Consider the following 20,222-nt stretch of genomic DNA (forward strand, 5'->3'; position numbering starts at 1 on the left):
CACTACAAAATACATTATTACCTAATTTAAAGTTACAAAATATTTTTTATAAAAATTCTTATTTAGAGGGTAGTTTTTAAGGGTTTAAAAATAGTTATAAACTATAAAATACATTTCAATATGAAAAACAATCAAATTCCTATATTTAACATACTATTTAACGTACCTACACATAATTTAGATTTAATTAACGCTTATATCGGCTGTTTTTAATTTTTGGTAAAAAAGGGTAGTTTTCACCCCTTAAAAATAAGCACACATTGTAGTCATATCACTTTTGAAGAGAAGGATAAGATGAGCTTGTTTGCAAAATTTCTTCTAAATCGGAGCGGTTATTTAGAATTTAGAGGTCTTGCAATATTTTACCGTTAACGAACGTACTAGTAATATGGTGGATGATAACTAGACTTAGGCAAATATGCAAATAAAAACATATGAAATATGCGCATAAATATGCAGCATTTTACACAAAAATATGCATGTTCATCTATAAAATATGCATATAAAAATAAAAAAAAATAGAAGTACCTACAGTAAAACCTGTGTTACCGGCCACCTGTACTAACGGCCAGTTTAAAAATTCCCCAAACCAATTATATGTAGACTACAAAAACTGGCAATACAGGCCACCTTTCTATATCGGCCAATTATTCTTTCATTTTTAGTGGCCGTTACTGACAGGTTTTACTGTATGTATATATAAATAACTCAGAAAGTAGTATCCGTTTTATTTACAAAAATATTTAAAATATCTTAATTATATCATAATTTACAGTAATTAACATTTATTTATTTTACAAACTAAGCTTAGGTATTTAAGTATTTTAACAAATAAATGATATTACTTTGAATTGTGCTAACACTAAATGATTAAGGGCTGTTTAAATTTTTCTAACAAAAACTTATGGTTTCTGAGTAGGTACAATATATTTGTACATGAAAAAACTTCTTTCCACATCAACTGATGTAACTGGGGCATTTTTAAAATACCTATACGTTAATCTTTGCTTTCAAATTACAGTGGAACCTCGATTATCCGTCTCTCCATTAACCGTCACCTCTGTTAACCGTCAGGGTACATACAGACGTTGTATTGACTACATAAGCCAAAATTTTAATGTAAAAAAATAAAAAAAGTTAATTTGATTTGTGATGAGGACACAATCGGCTACCCATTGCTGACAGATAAAGAAATCGTTGAAATGGCAACAAAGGCGGACCAAACAGATTCAGAAGCTGACACAGACTTGGAATTTTACTGTAGATATGTTGATGAACCTATTGTAGCTGACAAAGATTTGCGTAAATAATCTAAGCTGCATCGCACATGCAATAATTCATCGAGTGGTATTCTCAACAAGAAGAAGCCAATAAAGTAGATTGCATGATCGTATGCCGACTAAGAAATTCAGCCGTCGCAAAATGTGAAGCAACAGTAAAACAAACAAAGATTTCAGAATATTTTAAATTGATTCGATTGTACGAACACAAATTCCTCTTATATTGTCAAACAAAACATACAAATGAAATTTGAGAGTTGTACTATGAATTTTTAATTTTTTTTAATGTTCTGTTAACCGTCTTTTCGATTATCCGTCATACCCTTGGTCCGGTGCCCTGACGGATAATCGAGGTTCTACTGTAAATGGTTCCTAAAATGTCCCACCTAGTACTTGAACAATGTACTTTAGAAACGACCTGGTAACTATTTGCATAACAATTAAAATCAGGAATCTTGAAAATATCAAGATAATATGACTATGAAAGCAGGAAGATCCTCCAAATATTTACAGGAGATTCTTGGTTTTTTCTCTTTATCTAAGAAACAATATTATGAGGCTAAATTAGAAGCACGCAACTAAAGGCTATTGTGCGAGAAAATACAGCGTTTATTTTCGGCAGTTTCAAATTGCAATTCACAATAATATTATAAGGACAGGTGTTACTGGTATCAATTTTACAACATAATAATTGATTTCTAAAACTGACCATCCCAATAAAAATTTTTACCTAGAGGTATAAACTAGCAGATTTTTGAACCCTTATTCAAGGACAAAATTACAATAAATATCTAGAAATATTGAAACAAAATATATTCGGATTTTCAAGCTCTTCGTTGATTTTATTTCATGAATATATCTATACACCTGATGAAATTTCAAGTTATATGCATTTTATGCATACTTTTATAGAAATATGCAAAATTTGGCATTTTTGCATATTTTATGCATAATATGCAAAATATGCAATTTGCATATTTGCCTAAGTCTAGGAATTATCCTTTTTTTATTGACATTTATTTGTGAGGTAATATCTTTACACTTTGACTTATGTTTTTGACGGGCCAATAACATGTATTTGCTTTTTAAAACGTTTTTATATACTTGGCTTTGTCACTATGTCCGGCAAATGTTTTAATCGCTCAGATATCCATGGAGAACAGTGCCTACGTTCTTTCCGATGAAGGCTCCAATAAGAGCCAAAAATCGCGATTCAAGGGACTGGACTGCACTCCGTATTCTAATTGAAAAGTAAGATTGTTTTGCCTTCGCATTGCAACTAAATAAAAATGGTATACATTTTTATTTTTATTTTATAGTCGTATTACTCCGTAGAGTAACTAGGTGCATTTTTCCGTTGGAACTTTACCAGCTGCAGACGGGGGATGTGAGTTGCATAGTGTAGAATTCCTTCCCTCTCGTCTTCACTGCAGCATCCATTTGACTTGCAAATTGTAGAAGTCTTGGAGGTGTCACCAGGAAAGTGTACCAATAAGTTTTCAATTTAAAAATGTTTTAGTAATATTTTTAATATTTTCAATATTAATAATTTACTATTAGGATTGAAAACTACTTCGTCTAAGTTTTATTTTTTTGGTAAACGTGCTATTAGATGAATGAAAAACTGAACCACCAGTTACAGTTCCACCAAACAAGAGATAAACGTAATTGATTGGGGTTGGAAATTAAGCTAAGAACCGTTAGTACCGATCCGATCAACAGATCTTCTTTATACCAGATATTTTATTAAAATAAACTATCTGCTCTTGCAAAACTGGTTGCACCGAGTACTTGTTAATACAAAGATATAAATAGTTTATGGACTTCGATAACCAAAACCTCAATATTTCTCTATTATCTATTTTGGAGTTTCTTTTTTTAATCTTTGTACTCTTTGCATACGTTACGGATGTTTCTTGTTAATAAAGTGGTTATTTAATTAACTATGTAAATTGTGTAAACAATTTTTGGAAATTCTTTTACGATATTGTTAGGATAACTTTGTTGGCAATCATAGGAGTGGATCATATGCACTTGACTCTACAATAACTTATAATAAATAGGTAACTGATAATTGTTACTTTTTTCATAAAAATACAAGTAAGTATTCCTAGATAAATCTCCTTTAATTTTATTTTAATAGTCTTGTTATCATACCAAAATGTATGAAATATCTTAATTTTTGTTTTTTGGAATCTTAAAATTATAACTTTCAATGTTGTAAGATACAATTATTACAATATTGTAGAAAATTTCTGAAAATAATTTTGTTCTTTTTATCCTCTCTCTAATTTTGTTACATTTCATTTTTCGTTTATCTAGTTTCTAGTAGCATGTTTATCAAGAAATAAAACCTAGTTTATTTGAGATTTTTTATTTTCAATTCAATATTACATATAGGCCAATTTTAGATTTAGGAATAATTGAATAGGATTAATATATAATAATTACAGGGTGTAACAAAAATACAGGTCATAAATTTAATCGCATATTTTGGGACCAAAAATAGGTCGATTGAACCTAACTTACCTTAGTACAAATATGCACATAAAAAAAAGTTACAGCCCTTTGAAGTTACAAAATGGAAATTGATTTTGTCCAATATATCGAAAATTTCTAGAGATTTTTTATTGAAAATAGACATGTGGTATTTTTATGGTAGGAGCAACTTACAAAAAAATTATAGTAAAATTTTGACACCTCATAAAAATTTTATGGGGGTTTTGTTCCTTTAAACCCCCCAAACTTTTGTGTACGTTTCAATTAAATTATTATTGTGGTACCATTAGTTAAACTCATTGTTTTTAAAAGTTTTTTGCCTCTCAGTACTTTTTCGAAAAGTCAGTTTTTTTGAGATATTTTGAATATTAGTCAAATCCACCACATATTTATATATGGTTAAGTACGATTATGGAGACTTGGTAATTGTATGAAAATTTATTTATAATTTACATTTTTAGGTATATTTTGAACCATATTAAAAAGAAGCCACATCTTCATAATATGTGTCTTATCGAAAAAATACTAAGAGACAAAAAGTTTTAGAAACATTGTGTTTAACTAACGGTACCGCAGTAATAGTTTAATTGGAACGTACACAAACATTTGGGGGATGTAAAGGAACAAAACCCCCATAAAATTTTTATATAAACATATTAAAAAAGAAGCCGCAACTTGATAAAAACTGCCTTATCGAAAAAATACTAAGAGGCAAAAAAGTTTTAAAGACAGTGAGTTTAACTTATGGTACCACAATAATAATTTAATTGGAACGTACACAAAAGTTTGGGGGGTTTAAGGGAACAAAACCCTCATAAAATTTTTATGGGATGCACAAATTTCACTATAATTTTTCTTTAAGATGTTCCTGTCATAAGAATGATACATGTCCATTTTCAATAAAAAATCTCTAATAGTTTTCGATGTATTGGAAAAAATAGATTTTCATTTTGTAACTTTAAAGGGCTATAACTTTTTTATGTGCACATTTGTATTAAGGTAAATTAGGTCCAATCGATCTATTTTTGGTCCCAGAATATGTGATTTAATTTATGACCTGTATTTTTGCTACGCCCTGTATAACTAATATATACGTTTTACAATAAAAGTTACATAAAATATTATTTAAAAATTTGAAAAAAATTGTTTAAACAAATTCGATGGTGTATATAACAATTAGTTTATTTAAATAACGCATATTCGTAATGTACGTAACAAGTACATACAAATTAAAAAAGGAAACAACGAAATAAATAATCGAGAACCAGAGATACAGTTAACATTTCCTTCCCCCCTCTCATCGCTATCCCAGGTTTCAACGCCGGCCGATTTTAAGGGCTACATTTTTAAGCTTTGTGGACGATTTCCTTGAAAGGAAATCTTCTGTATACGTGGTACATTAAAACTTTGAAGCATTTTCTTTCCAAATCGGCTAATTTTATTTCTTAATTGTTATAAACAAAGCTGCTGCGAATTAAAAATAGAAGGGGATTTACTTTGTTCCTAATTGTTCTAGGACAATTATTTTTCTTTCTAAATGTGTATAAAAATTCAGTCTTTCTAAATATGGCAAAATAATTTTTCTACGGGTAACGGTTAAAAAGTTATTCTAATTGTTTATAAGCAAAAAATCGACATGTTTTTGCAAAATAATTTTACAGTATTTAAAATTATTTTTTGTCATTTTTTTAAAATAAAGTTAATAGCGCAAATCTTCTTATTTTATTAACTGTCCATAGTATTACTGTAAGCTCGTCGTTTTCTGACTTATAGTGTTGCAAAAAAAATTAATTTGGGAAAAACAAATTAAATAACTTTTAAACGATTTGACCAATTGCTTTGAAATTTAGAATATAATTTAAGCACCAGATGTCTCAGCATTTCGTGTAATAAGAAAGTTCTAACTTAATTTTTACATAAGTTATGAACATTTATAAAATCTCAAAATATATGACTTATTTTGCAATTTTATAAGCAACAAATAAGGATAGACATATGCAGTGAACACCATATTATAGTTTTTTATATGGTTTATTAGTTTCTGACTCTCAAATTTGTATAAAATGCTTTACTTTTTGGTAATAGACGAAAAAAGCGAAAATTTAGCGTTTTTTGATCTTCATTTGTTTATAACTATGTATATCATCAAAATCGGCTGCAGGAAACATATAGGTTATTAATGTAGATGTCCATACTACTTAAAAAATTTGGTTTCGGCCTGGAGGGGGATGTGTCACGAGAAAAATCTTATTTCTCTGGACTATAAACAAACACGTCAGCTCCATGACTACGGGACAAGACTGCAGCTGTAGAAATTAATGTAATATGGTGGATGATAACGAATAATCCTTTTTTTATTGACATTTATTTGTGAGGTAATATCTTTACACTTTGACTTATGTTTCTGACGGGCCGATAACATGTCTTTGCTTTTTAAAACGTTTTTATATACTTGGCTTAGTCTTTGTCACTATGTCCGGCAAATTTTGTAATCCATTTTAAACATACTTCTAGGCTACTTAGGCACCTGGAATTTTCATAATAGCTCAGAATTAGTTAGCAATGCAATATTTAACTGCTATTATATGGATATGTCGCGTTTTAAGGAAGCTAGAGCTCTTTAAAGATGGCGTCTTGGAATTAGTTTTTCTTAAATATCTCCAGAGCGCTTCTATTTAGAAAAACGAAAACTGGTAAGTTTATTTATCTTCCAAAGATAAATCGATTTCTTCAATTGCAACATTCTAGTACCAGTCATATGCGTCCGTTTTGGGTAGGTCAACGGTTATTTTATTGACTTTTGTCTTAATTTTTAAGCATTTTGGATATTTGATCATTAAATATGCTGTTTGTGGATATATCGCATACATTTGATGACGGCGATATAGAGGCCACACAATCTCAACAATGTTACCTATAGCACCATTAACTAGTCCTTTTTCGACATTAATGTTAGCTCGTAACATTATTCTTGCGCCGACGAATATCTCCAACTCCTTTAGTAATCTACCTATACAATAGGGGCTATAGGGGGGAAATCGATGGTCTGGAGCATTGGAGCGTGGTGGAGTGATTCCTGTATGACACGAATTAATACACCTCGCTCCAATGAATTTTTGCACTCGGACGTCATTTTTAGGAGTGAACAAGTCTCACAGACTAGGTTGAATCAAATTGCTTGTTTGCTTACTCAAAATGCCATATTTTATCACCTGGTAGTGGATCTGGAATTCCAAATTAAATTTGAAAACCCAGTAGGCAACAGACATACAATTTTATGAAATATATTTTGATGAATAAATAATTTCCCTTAAAGTTGTGTGTTAAAAATTTTATTTGATTTATATGAGATTAAAGTCGATTACAAAATTCTTTTATGACATAGAAATTGAAACAATAAAATAATTTATGATTTAATATTGGAGTCCTACAAATAATGAAAAGATTTTCATCCTTTTTTCATCATTTTTTTTTATAAATTACACAAACTTGGGAGCATAGACACCAATGCCATTGACGAGCACTGGGAGCAACTAAAGCATTGCATACTAGAACCTTGTAAAGATATACTAAAGACTTCCACAAGGAGAAACGAGGAATGGATGAACGACGAGATACTGAATATGATGGAACAACGGAGACAATATAAGAACAAAAATGTCAATAAATACAGGGAGATTAACCACGAGATACGGAAGATGATAAAGCAGGCAAAAGAAGAACACTTTGAAGAGGAATGCAAAGAGATCGAGGACTTCCAAAAAAGATACAATCTATTTAACCTTCATAAGAAAGTCAAAGAAATGGCTGGACTAAGAAATCAAAATCTCAATGGTGCGCTTCTGAATAGACACGAAATTGCTATAACCTATAACAAAGACCGATAAGAAAGTACAACGTTGGACAGAATACATCGATGAACTGTTCGATAATGAAAGAGGGTACCTGGAACACATAGAACTTACTTAAGGAGAAATAGGTCCAGATATTACAAAGGAAGAAATAATACATGCGTTAAAAACAATGAAAAACAGGAGAAGTCCAGGACCTGACATGCTTGCTATCGACCTTTTAAAAATTATACATGAGCAGCATATTGATGTTTTAGTGGTACCTACTCTTAAACAAAATTTATAGCTCAGGCACATTACCCAGGGAGTGAATTATGTCTATCTTTATTTACCTCCCTAGAGGGAAAAACGCAAGAGAATGCGGCGACTACCGCATCATTAGTTTGATGTCCCATGAACGGGCGCCCTTATAAAAATTTTCAGGGTGGGGGGCAGACGTAAAGATGTTGCACATTATATTTTGTATACTTTGGATAACCATATATATAGTTTACAGCAACCGAAAAGATAGGGGGGCCACGGCCCCCCTGCCCATGGGTATGGGCGCCCATGGTCTCATGTGCTAAGGTTGCTACTGAAAGTCGTCCATAACCGAATATATCATAAACTGGACATATACATTGGTGACGCGCAATTTGGGTTTCGCAAAGGCCTGGGAACTCGTGAAGCTCTTTTTTCGCTTAACATACTTATACAGAGGTTCCTGGACATCAATCAAGATATATATGCGTGTTTTATTGACTATAAAAAAGCATTCGACAAAGTCCGACATGAACAAATAATGCATGTTCTGGAATCAAAGAAGCTGGACTACAATGATCTCAGGATTATATCAAATTGATACTAGTCGAACCCGCTTATTTGAATAGCCTTTTTGCCAAGCAAAACTATTCCTATAACAGGGATATTCTAATAACCGATCATTGGTAGCTAATAAAAACGTTTAGGGCCTCAAATTTTTATTCCTTAAACCAGGATATTCGTATAACCGGTATTCTAATAAGCGGGTTCGACTGTATAAGCAACGAGCAAAAGTACGTGTTAACGACCAGCTGTCAGAGGAAATTGAAATCAGACGTGGAGTGAGACAGGGATGCATGTTGTCGCCAATTCTTTTAATGGCTACTCGGAAGAGATCTTGAAAAAGCCCTTGAGGGTAAAACAGCTGGAATAAAGGTAAATGAAGTTCCCATTAACAACATTAGGATTAGGATTAGGATTAGGAACAAAATCTCTTCATAAACGGATCCAATATCGAACGAGTCGACCAATATGCATACCTTGGAAACTTGGAACAATGATCAACTCCACAGGAGATTACTTACAGGAAATCAAAATCAGAATAGAAAAGGCTAGAGCAAATTTTAACAAAATGAGAAAAGTGCTCTACACAAGAGATTTGAAGTTGGAGCTAAAAGTTAGGTTGGCTAGGTGCTACGTCTTCTTGACTTTGTTTTATGAAATGGAAGCTTGGACCTTGAATGCTGCATCAATGAAAATACTAGAATCACTCAATTATTCGAGCTGTGGGTGTACAGAAGAATTCTGAAAATATCGTGGACAGAACACGTCACAAACAAAGAGGTTCTGAGAAAGATGAATAAAGAAATGGAAATCCTAAATACCATCAAAACAAGAAAATTGGAATATATCGGACATATTATACGTGGAGAGAGATACAGCTTGCTCCAATTGATTATGCAGGAAAAGATTCAAGGAAAGAGAAGCATAGGAAGACGCAGAATATCGTGGCTGCGCAACCTGAGAGAGTGGTAAGGATGTACATCAAATGAACTTTTCAGAGCAGCCGTCTCTAAAATACGAATAGCTATGATGATTGCCGATTAAAGAAGACGACACAAGCTGATTGTATTTCATGATTTATTAATAAAAAAAAAATGTTTTTATACTAACATTCATGCAAGTAATTTGGACTTTTGAAAGTCATATTTTTATTCTCCAATTTAATCCTAACAGTAACACCAATTTAATCCTAACAGTAACAATAAACAACTACTTACTTTTTTTAAACATTTTTCTGATCCTCTCATTCTATAGTACAGATATCCGGCAATCATTCCAATGAAGTATGGTGATGCTCTTGTGTGTGATTTGGAGTAAGTTAAGAGGAAATCCTCCTGTTGTTTTGGTTGCCTCAGGAAATCTGGATAAAAGAACAACACCGCAGATTTCTGGTAATACCAAACTATAGCGAACGGAGTTATAATAGCGGCCATGGTTACGAAAGAGAGAAGTATTAGGCCCACTTTCTTGTTTTTGTATATAACTATACATAAAATTACTGCAATCATGAAGTAATGAAAATCACACGGAAGGTACCAAGAGTGTACCATGCACTGAAAAATACAAATATATAGTTTTTATGATATTTATTTATTTGATTGAATTAATGGTTTAACACTGACATCCGAATTATAAATTACATACATGTCCAAAAGTTTGAAATACCTACGTACAAATAATATATCTACGCCTATGATGGTATTAAATATGTTATTGGTATTCATTCTAGAGCGCTTTTACATGAAAATGATAAAAAATTTGAATCGTTTTTGTATAATTTTGGTCACATTCAACTGATTAGCGTATGTGAGCCGCTATAGGTGAAATTTGCTAATCATTTTAGGCACGATAAGACCCTATAACTTAAATAGTAGAACCTAAAAGATAACGTATGAACACTGTGCACTCACTTTTTAGTGGCACATGCGTCGACAGTAGCGCATCAAACTTTCCACTTATGGAAGGGATAAATAAATTAAAAAGTACCCTCCCTCGCTCCCAGAAATCAATTTTTTTTAAGTTCTATGTGATTAAACAATTACACTCAGCGTAATTTTAACCCGCCACCCCCTTCCTCCTTCCCCCACCATCAAACATTTTTGGTTTTTAATTTTTTTAGGTGGGATGCAATCAATTTTAAAATTTCAAAAAATTCATAGGCATAGTTGAGGCTTTTACAAAACATGTATATTTCTTATAGATCCGTAGATTGAGTGTACATAACCTCAAAAATTTTTTTTTGGAAAAAAGCGAATAACTTTTTTTTTTGACGTGGCTGGAGGTCTAATTTTTTTCTATTTTGTCTATTTTATCAAACAGTATATTTCTAATTTTCTTCAGATTTTTCCGTAAGGTTCGTCACCTTCAAAAATCCAAAAAACTGTTTTATGGGGTTTTTGGGGGCTGAACGTGTTTCTCCCATTACTAAATGTTCCAAAGGACTCAGTTACTTCAATATACATACAACCTATAAAAAAAACATGATTTGATCTATTTTAAAGTCTATAAACTAGGGAAATCCCCAAAAACCCCCAAAAGACAGTTTTTTGATTTTTGAAGGCGACAAACCTTACGAAAAAATCTGAAAAAAACTAATAACATAATGTTTGATACAATACACAAAATAGAACAAAAATTAGACCTCTAACCACCTCAAAAAGAAATACGCTTTTTTCAAAAAAATATTTTTTTATTTTTTTGAGGTTATGTTCACTCAATCTACGGGTCTATAAAAATAGACATGTTTTGTAAAAGCCTCAACTATGCCTATGAATATTTTGAAATTTTAAAATTGATTTCATCTCACGTAAAAAAAAATAAAAGCGGAAAATGAAGGAGGTGCGTTGAGTGACTTGAGACAAAACCAAATTTTAAGTCTTTAGGCGTAATCCACATCCAGTTGCTGAGCTTCAATAAAATGGAATCCAAATTGAAAGAATTCAGACATAGAAATGAAACGTAGAATAGCAGTGACTAAAACTACCTTTATGAAAGGTAGTCATTTGTAATAATGAATTCATTCATAGTAATGAAGTTATTTCTTTGCAATAATCATCTCAGTTAAAACTAATACAAAGAATGGTTAAGTGCTATGTTTGGTCTATACTTTTGTATGGTACAGAAGTGTGAACACTAAAAGTATGGACCATTAACATAATTGGAGCATTGGAACTGTGGATTCATAGGCAGACGCTGAAGATACCTTGGACAACTAGAAAAACTAATGAGTAAATACCAAGGAGGGTCAACAAAAAGAGAGAACTGCTAAAGACTGTTAAACACCTAAAAATGTTTTATCTGTGACATACAGTGAGGTGAAGTCAATATAGAACTAATCTTTAAAGGAATAATAGAGGGAAGTAGAAGTATAGGAAGAAAATAAGTTTTTTGATTAAAAAACATTAATTTGTAAATCATTCACTGAATGGAATCAGATATAAAATGCAGGACAATTATTCCATGTTACAGAAGATCGAGAAGCCTTCGCAATGGTGATCGCCAACGCACGTCGGATAATTCTGATATGGTACGTGAAGAAGATCATTATTTTTGTTAATATCATATAAAACGATAAATAACCACTGAGCAGTATTTAAATTATATCTTACCATTTTCTCAGGATTAACATAATTGCTAATATATAATATGTTTGTCCACCAATTTTCCCTACAGTCATTTACTTCGGCGTTAATAATCGTCTTCCACATTGGACCACTTCCAACATATTTAAATAATGTGGCATAGTAAAATATAACTATAGCATATACTGGTGTCAATCTAAAAAACATAATTATTTAAATATATTTTGTTATCAAATCCAAAGTGTCCTAAAGGTAAATCGATTTAGGAATCGTGACAATTTTTTACTAGATTAAAAAAAGTAACTTTCCTCCCAGAGGACCTTTCTCAATTGTTTTATTCTAGGCGTTTACACTTTAAAGTCTCTAACTGAATAGGTTGAGGAGTGGGGATCAATTTGGTCATTAAGAATTATATCTATACAGGGTGTCCCAGACTAATTTAGCCACGCTATATCTCTTAAACAAATAGAGATTTTCGAATGGAACAAAAGTGGTCTATTCTACTTGTAATACACTTTAATATGACGTAGAAAAAAATCATCCCCTAAATATTCATCCCTTAGTTAGAACCCCTCACTTTAAATTTTTTAATAGCACGCTGTATATTTTTTTATAGTTTTGGATGTGGTATTCTATCGTCTATTCAACACATTTTTTGAAAATAAAATCGGTTCGTAAATAATTAAGAAAATATCAATTTAGTATTGTTAATTATGTGTCCCAGACTAATTTATCCAGGCTATATTTCTTAAACGAATAGATATTTTCGAATGGGACAAAAACTGATCTATTACATTTGTAATACACTTTAATATGGCGTAGAAAAAAAATTATCCCCTAAATATTCATCCCTTAGTTACAACCCCTAACTTTTTTAAATAGCACTCTGTAAGTTAGGGATGAATATTTAGTGGATGAATTTTTTCTACGCCATATGAAAGTGTATTACAAATGGAATAGATCAGTTTTTGTCCCATTCGAAAATCTCTGTTCGTTTAAGAAATATAGCCTGGATAAATTAGTCTGGGACACACAATTAACAAAAATAAACTGATAGTTTCTTGGTTATTTACGAACCGATTTTATTTTCAAAAAATGTGTTGAATAGACGATAAAAGACCACATCCACAATTATAAAAAAATATACAGGGTGCTATTAAAAAAATTAAAGTTAGGTGTTGTAACTAAGGGATGAATATTTAGGGGATGATTTTTTTGTACGCTATATTAAAGTGTATTACAAGTAGAATATATCACTTTCTGTCCCATTCGAAAATCTCTATTCTTTTAACATATATAGCGTGACTAAATTAGTCTGGGACACCCTGTATATACATATATAAATATATATATATATATATATATATATATATATATATATATATATATATATATATATATATATATATATATATATATATATATATATTATAATAACATAATCATCGCTGCAACAGAATCACTTGGAGAGAGGAAAGTAACGAATACTAACATATTAAAAAAGAAAACCCCGTGGTTTAGAGAGGAGGTGATGATAAAATGAGAAGAAGAGAAGAAAGCCTTTTTACAATACAGAATAAAATAAACACAACAGGCATACAACCCCTACAAACGAACCAGAAACGAAACGAGTACTTTAGTGAGACAAATAAAAAGGGAAACCTGGCATAGGTTCTCAAAACAGATGGAACACGACTTCTACGGAACACAAAAAGAAGTATTGAGAATGATCAGAGGACAAAGAAAGGAGATGAACGAATTAATAAAACCGAAACACATTCAGAAGGAAACATGGGCAGACTTCTTCCGATCTCTATTTCCGAAAGGCGACGATAATGAACCACCGACACCTGAAGTTGCGACAAACGAAGAAATAAATATCGAGGAGGGAGAGGTAAAGGAAGCATTAAGAAAATTAAAAAATAGAAAATCTCCAGAAGAGGACAGAATATCGAATGAACTCCTAAAGTACGGAGAAGATATAAATAAACAACTATTAAAACTAATACAAAAAGTAATAGAACAAAACAGTATCCCCCAAGAATGGAGATCAAGCATACTAATTAATACCTCTCTTCAAAAAAGGAGACAAATCGGACCCGGAGAATTACAGAGGAATTAACTTAATTAAACACAACATTAAAATTAACAATCAAAGTGATAACAAACAAACTGAATGAAATTATAACAATAGCAGAAGAACAACAAGGTTTTAGGTCGGGAAGATCATGCACTGACGCTATATTTATAACGAAGCAAGTTCAAGAGAAATCGTTCGAATATAACACATCGGCATATTTATGTTTCGTGGACCTTAAGAAAGCATTTGACAGGGTCGAATTAAAGGACGTTATCAATTTGTTATACTCAAGAGAGGTACCTCTAGGAATAATTAAAACGATCGAAAACATCTATCAGAACAACACAATAAAAGTAAAGGTAGAAGATGAACTAACTGACCCAATTGGAGCTGGCAATAAGATAAGATAGGGGGATTTCTTGAGTCGTTTATTGTTCAACCTGATCATAGATGAAATAATGAAAAAAGTAAGAACTAAAAAAGGATACCAAATGGGAGAAAAACAACTTAAAATAATCTGCTATGCAGACGATGCAATACTAATCTCTCAAAGTAATGATGATTTACAACGTATGCTGCACCAATTTAACATAACAGCCAGAAAATTGAACATGTTAATTTCGCCAAAAAAGATAAAATGCATGGTTTTAACAGCAAATCCAAGGCTCTAAACAGAAGTGGAAGGTCAAGTGAATAGGGCAAACAGAGCCGCAGATTGCCTGAATGACACAATATGGAGAAATAAAAATATCGGAAAAGAAATGAAAGGCAGAATTTACAAAACAGTCATCAGTCATAATGACCACATTAGTCGAATGACAACAAATAGAGTAGTAAGGACAGCGAGAGACGGTTCCCCAATAGGAAGACGATCAGTGGGAAGACCACGAAAACGATGGAACGACAACTTACTAGATGCACATTGAAAAAACAGACAGTCATGTCTATACAAAAAAAAAAGAAGAAGAGAATTATATCTGTATTTTTTAATTTATTAGTTTCCATAGATTCTAATAATATAGCTTAAGACCTTTATTTTGAATATGAAGAATTTAAAATTAGTCATTGAAAGAATGATTATGATCTATCTAGAAGGTGAACTGCGTACGTAGAATCTGTTTTTCTGTTGAAAGCCCTTTTGTGGTCTGCTTTGCTTTTGTCAAAGGTTCTGCCAGTTTGACCGATGTAAATTTTTAGACAGTAGTCACCGCATGTCAGTTTGTAAACACCACTCTCTAGTTGCTTTTTCTTTTGGCTCTTATTGTTCTTAATGTATTTGACTGTTGTAAGTTGTTAGTTCTGTTATTCTTTTCTTTTTTATGTCTTTGGCTATTTTCGTTGATATCTTGCTTGTACCTATATGTGATAGAGCAGAAGGTACTGAGTATTTCTATGGTAGTGAGAAAACTAATTTCAGGGCTTTCTGAACAAAGGAAGGAAGATTGAACAAAGCCATTCCGTTGGAATGTGGTCGGTGTTATACAAAACTATATGGCATTGAAAATTGTTATCAGCATGTCGATATTTTTCATCCTACAAAAGTCCAAAAGTACTACTTTTCTGTTTTTGTTCGTTTTAGACGACATTTTATTCCGAACGTGACAAACTACGTCTAGATATTTTATATATAGGTACGCATAAAATATCCGACGTCCATTCCAGTTTCCAGAAAATATGAGGGAACTGCTCACTAACTAATAGTCTCAGTAACTAATAGCTCAGTAACTAGTAACATAAGCGAATTATTATTGTCCCCTCGCATATCCGTAATTTGATAAAAATGAAAGACGGAATATTTACGTTTGTGAGCAAAGAAATATCCTATCTCTCGCAGGTCGTTCAGAAATCTTCTCCTTGTGTGTTCAGAAATCCCAGCTATTGACTTACATTTCTTTGACGGCCGCCTGAGTGGTAAGTACTATATATCTGGATTTTCTGAATAATTATTTTCCATTAGGTACTAATGTCAAAAATTGTCTTTCTCATGTGGGGTTATATGAAAAACCTTGTGTACCATAATCATCCAAAAACACTAGATAATATTAGGTTTGTTCTAGCATCAGTTTCAAACGGTTTGAAACCATCAGCGAATAGTCGACCAGCGCGAGTAGAGGGGATAGCACTAGTGACTGTATTATGTTCTCTCACTGACCAACTGTTTGCTGACGGTTTCTGACTAGTTTGACTGTTTGCTAGAACAAACCTATTAAAAATAGAATAAGAGAAGCTTTTAATAATATTGACTTACAAGTAGTGCTAAGATCTATGTCTCGGTTATTTGAATATGTGTGCAAACCATTTTAGACACTTTTACATACTATTTTTTCACTACCTTGTTTCATTCAACTGCGTACAAAAATTATCAATATTTCAACTAAAAAAAATATGTTTGGGTCCATTTTATTATCGAGTTCTAAGCATAAATCATGCTATTGATATGTTATTGGTTTAAGACTTACCTAATATACCTCATGAATACTATCAGTCCAGGATTAATAAATCGTTTGTCGTATTGAACTAGCAGACAATATGTCACTAATAGACCGCTTAAAATGAAGAAAGAATCAACAAATACATCACCATGAAAGAAAATGGTTCCAACTGGAGATCTGTATTGCTAAAAATAAATATAAATTAAAAATATCAGTAAACTGAAAAACATCAATACACCGATCTAAATGGAGATCTACAAGAGTTAAAAAAAAATTAAAAACTTTTTTTTAAGAAACGCTTTTTTTTAGTTACGAGTGACTAAAATTAAAGATATTATAAAAAAAATCAGAAAAATCAGAAAACAGAAAACAAAGAAGCAAAAAATAAAAAAAATCCAAACTCGAAGGATTATTCGAAAAAAAAACTGTTCAGATTAAATATACAAAAATCTCACACATTCGTTAAAGAAAAGCGGGGCGCGTCTTCATCGAATAAACGGTTTGAGATATAGTACATTCTTTCACGGTTTTTGCTGTACTTAAATTTAAAAGAACTGCTTGAATTGACATGCAATTTGGCATACGCGTAGCTAACATGTCAAAGAAAAAAAAAGTGATATGGTGCCGTTGTGTGCTTTTGACCTGGGGGTGAGTTTCACCCCATCTCGGGTTTTTTTTATTAACTCCCAGTATATTTACAATCTGTCATATATCATATTATATAATATTAAAGGACAATAAGTAAATGATCGGATATTTACATTGGACATGTAGGAAATATTTCCAGTGAATTATTTCCTTTACATAATTAACCTAATTATTTAAAACCGTTATTTGTTTGTTATTCTGAGTACACTTAGTTAAACCTGCTTATCAGGTCCGTTGGTTTAAATTTTTTTAAGCGGCGCACTTCACCTATGGTGTTAAATAGATCACTCGCGAGGGGGTTCACATGCGTATTCACTCTATCCCGATATTTTTCACTATGTCGTTTTATTTCACTGTTGATGGTGGTGATTTCTAAGTCTCTTTCTATTGCTGTATTTGGCACGTACCAGGGGGCATTGACAACTTAACTCTTAAAACCTATTTTGGAACCTTTGAAGTATTTCTAAGTTTGAATGTGGCGCTGTGCTGCATAGCTGGATTCCATATGTCCAGATTGGTTTTAGAATTGATGTATATACAAGTATTTTGTTTTGAATGGTTAGTTTAGATTTCCTGCCGATAATCCAGTATAGTTGCTGCAGTCTAAGTCCTAGTTGTTTTCGCTTGTTGAATATAATATGTGTCCGCCATGAGAGGCGTTTGTCTAGGTGCATGCTTAAGTATTTCACACTATCAGCTTGTGCTAATTGGCTGTTATTTAGTTTCACTATTGGACACTGATCTCTTTTCATCGTGAAAGTAACGTGTATTGATTTGGATTAATTCGCTTTTATTTTCCACTTTTTTAGCCATACTCCTATTTTGTTCAAGTTTGTTTGTAGGTTTCTGTGGGAATGTCTGCCGTGTACAATAAATATAATATTGGGCCCAAAGTACTACCCTGTGGTACTCCAGATTCTATGTGGTAGATGTTAGTATATTCAGACTGCTGTTTTACTAAGAAAAATCTGTTAGTTATGTATGATTTTAATAAAGGATCTCATGGGTGAAAAGAAAATATTATATATTTTTTCATCTCGGGGGTGAAAAATATATGTCCAAGATAAGTCCCGAAATGGATAAATTGACTAATTTTAAGTAATAACTTTTGTTTTATAGAGTTTTTCCCCAAATCAATACTTTCGAGTTATTTGCGAGTGAACCACGTTTTTAGACGGTTTTTCGCAAATAACTCAAAACGTAAGCATTTTGTTGAAAAAAAGCGAAACTATAGCCTATAAAAAAGTGAAAAAAAATGGTGTATATATTAGGTCTCCATACCTAGCAAAAGCAGAGTTATAGCTAATAAAAAATAGGTTCATATTCCAAAAATTCCAAATATAATAATTCAATGCGAAATATCCAAATAATGAAGCATTGTTGGGGAAAACCCATTACAACTTTTTTAAAGTGTTTAAAAAAAAGCTTTATTTCTGTTTTAAAAAAAATTTCTAGCATTGAATGTAAGCAAGTTACGCTCAAAATAAAGTTGGTCCCTTTTGTTTTGACAAAAAAAAATCAGGAAGATCACCCCGCAATTAGCAACTTAAATGAAATTAATCGTTACCGCTTCACAAGTTACTTTACTTATGTTATGTTTATATGATCTGTAAGTTTCATCGATCCAAAGTGCTTATTTTTGAAAATATTTGGTTTTAAAGTAAAATTTTTTAAAATTCCTATTTTGAAAAAAAAAATGCTTTTTTTCAAAATAACTTAAAGATTGTTAGAGATACCAAAAATCGTAAACAATAAAAAAAGTGGCTTTACATTTCTGAATATTTTGTATTTTTTGTTTTTCTGTAACACAAAAATTGGTTAAGATTCGGTGTTTCTAAATTTGCATCCACTCGTGATAAGTGACCCGTTCAAGCCCTTTTAACTACAGCTCTTTCAAAAATAAGGACTTTGAACTGATGAAACTTACAGATCATATGATCAATATATACGCGAGTAAAAAATTTGTGAAATGGTAACAATTAACTTCATTTGAAATGCTAATAAGGGGGTGATTTTCCCGATTTCTTACCAAAAAAGGGACCATTTTAATTTTGAGTGTAACTTGTTTACTTTTGATGCTAAAATTTTTTCTTAAAACAAAACTAAATATTTTTTAAACACTTTTAAAAACGTTAAAATTAATTTTCCCCAAAAAAGTGCTTCGTTTTTTGGTTATGGCACGTTAAAATATTCGATTTGGAATTTGACGCATATGTACCTATTTTACATTAGCAATAACTCTGCTTCTACTAGGTATAGTGACCTAATCTATGCACTATGTTTTTTAATTTTTTAACTTACTATATTTTTGATAAGAATTTTTTTTCTACCAAATACTTACTTTTTGAGTTATTTGCTAAAAAACGGTCTGAAAACGTGGTTTTTTTGTAGGAAAATTAACATATTCATTCGCAAATAACTCTAAAAGTATTAACTTGGTGAAAAAACTTTATAAAACAAAAGTTTAGTCATTTTATCCATTTCCGGACTTATTTCGAACATATATTTTTCACCCCCAAAAGGGGTTCAACATACTCTCAAAAATATGAAAAATGATCTCCATTCGAGAAAGATGTAATAGCCTTTGAGACAATTAAACTAGGACGTCCATTTTTTATGCAGGAAGCCAAACACTTCTTAATCTTGTCTACATAACGAAAACATATTTATCTTCTCAGTACTGCAATGAATCTGGGATCTAGGAAATTCAACATACTCTCAAAAATATGAAAAATAATCTTCATCCGGGGAAGATGTAATAGCCATTGAGACAATTGAACTAGGACGTCCAATTTTTATGCCAGGAAGGACACTTCTTAATCTTGTCTGCATAACGAAAACATTCGTTTTCTTACTAAACCACCTATTATCATCATCATTAAACCAGGATCCATTCACTGCTGGCTGAATATAGGTTTCCCTCAGTCTTCTCCATGTATTTCTGTTTTGTGCCACCTATACAAGCTCTTTATTCGAGTATTATAATAACAATAAAATTGCCAACAACTTTGTTTTCTCCACTTTTTGGAAAGTCATAATAGATCATA

General features: G+C 31.7%; 1 protein-coding gene across 1 annotated transcript in view; it reads right to left on the bottom strand.

The window, feature by feature from the left end:
* LOC114337172 (nose resistant to fluoxetine protein 6-like) overlaps positions 1-20,222 on the bottom strand; it is an 81,659-nt gene that overhangs the window by 32,881 nt on the left and 28,556 nt on the right. The window contains exons 5-7 of the mRNA XM_050644986.1: positions 16,555-16,712; positions 12,043-12,211; positions 9,652-9,987 (exon numbers count right to left, since the gene is read on the bottom strand). Of these exons, the coding sequence (XP_050500943.1) occupies positions 9,652-9,987; positions 12,043-12,211; positions 16,555-16,712 (663 nt within the window). The remainder of the gene's footprint in view (positions 1-9,651; positions 9,988-12,042; positions 12,212-16,554; positions 16,713-20,222) is intronic.

This window comes from Diabrotica virgifera, chromosome 2 (genome assembly GCF_917563875.1).
Source record: "Diabrotica virgifera virgifera chromosome 2, PGI_DIABVI_V3a".
NCBI classification, from domain to species: domain Eukaryota; kingdom Metazoa; phylum Arthropoda; class Insecta; order Coleoptera; family Chrysomelidae; genus Diabrotica; species Diabrotica virgifera.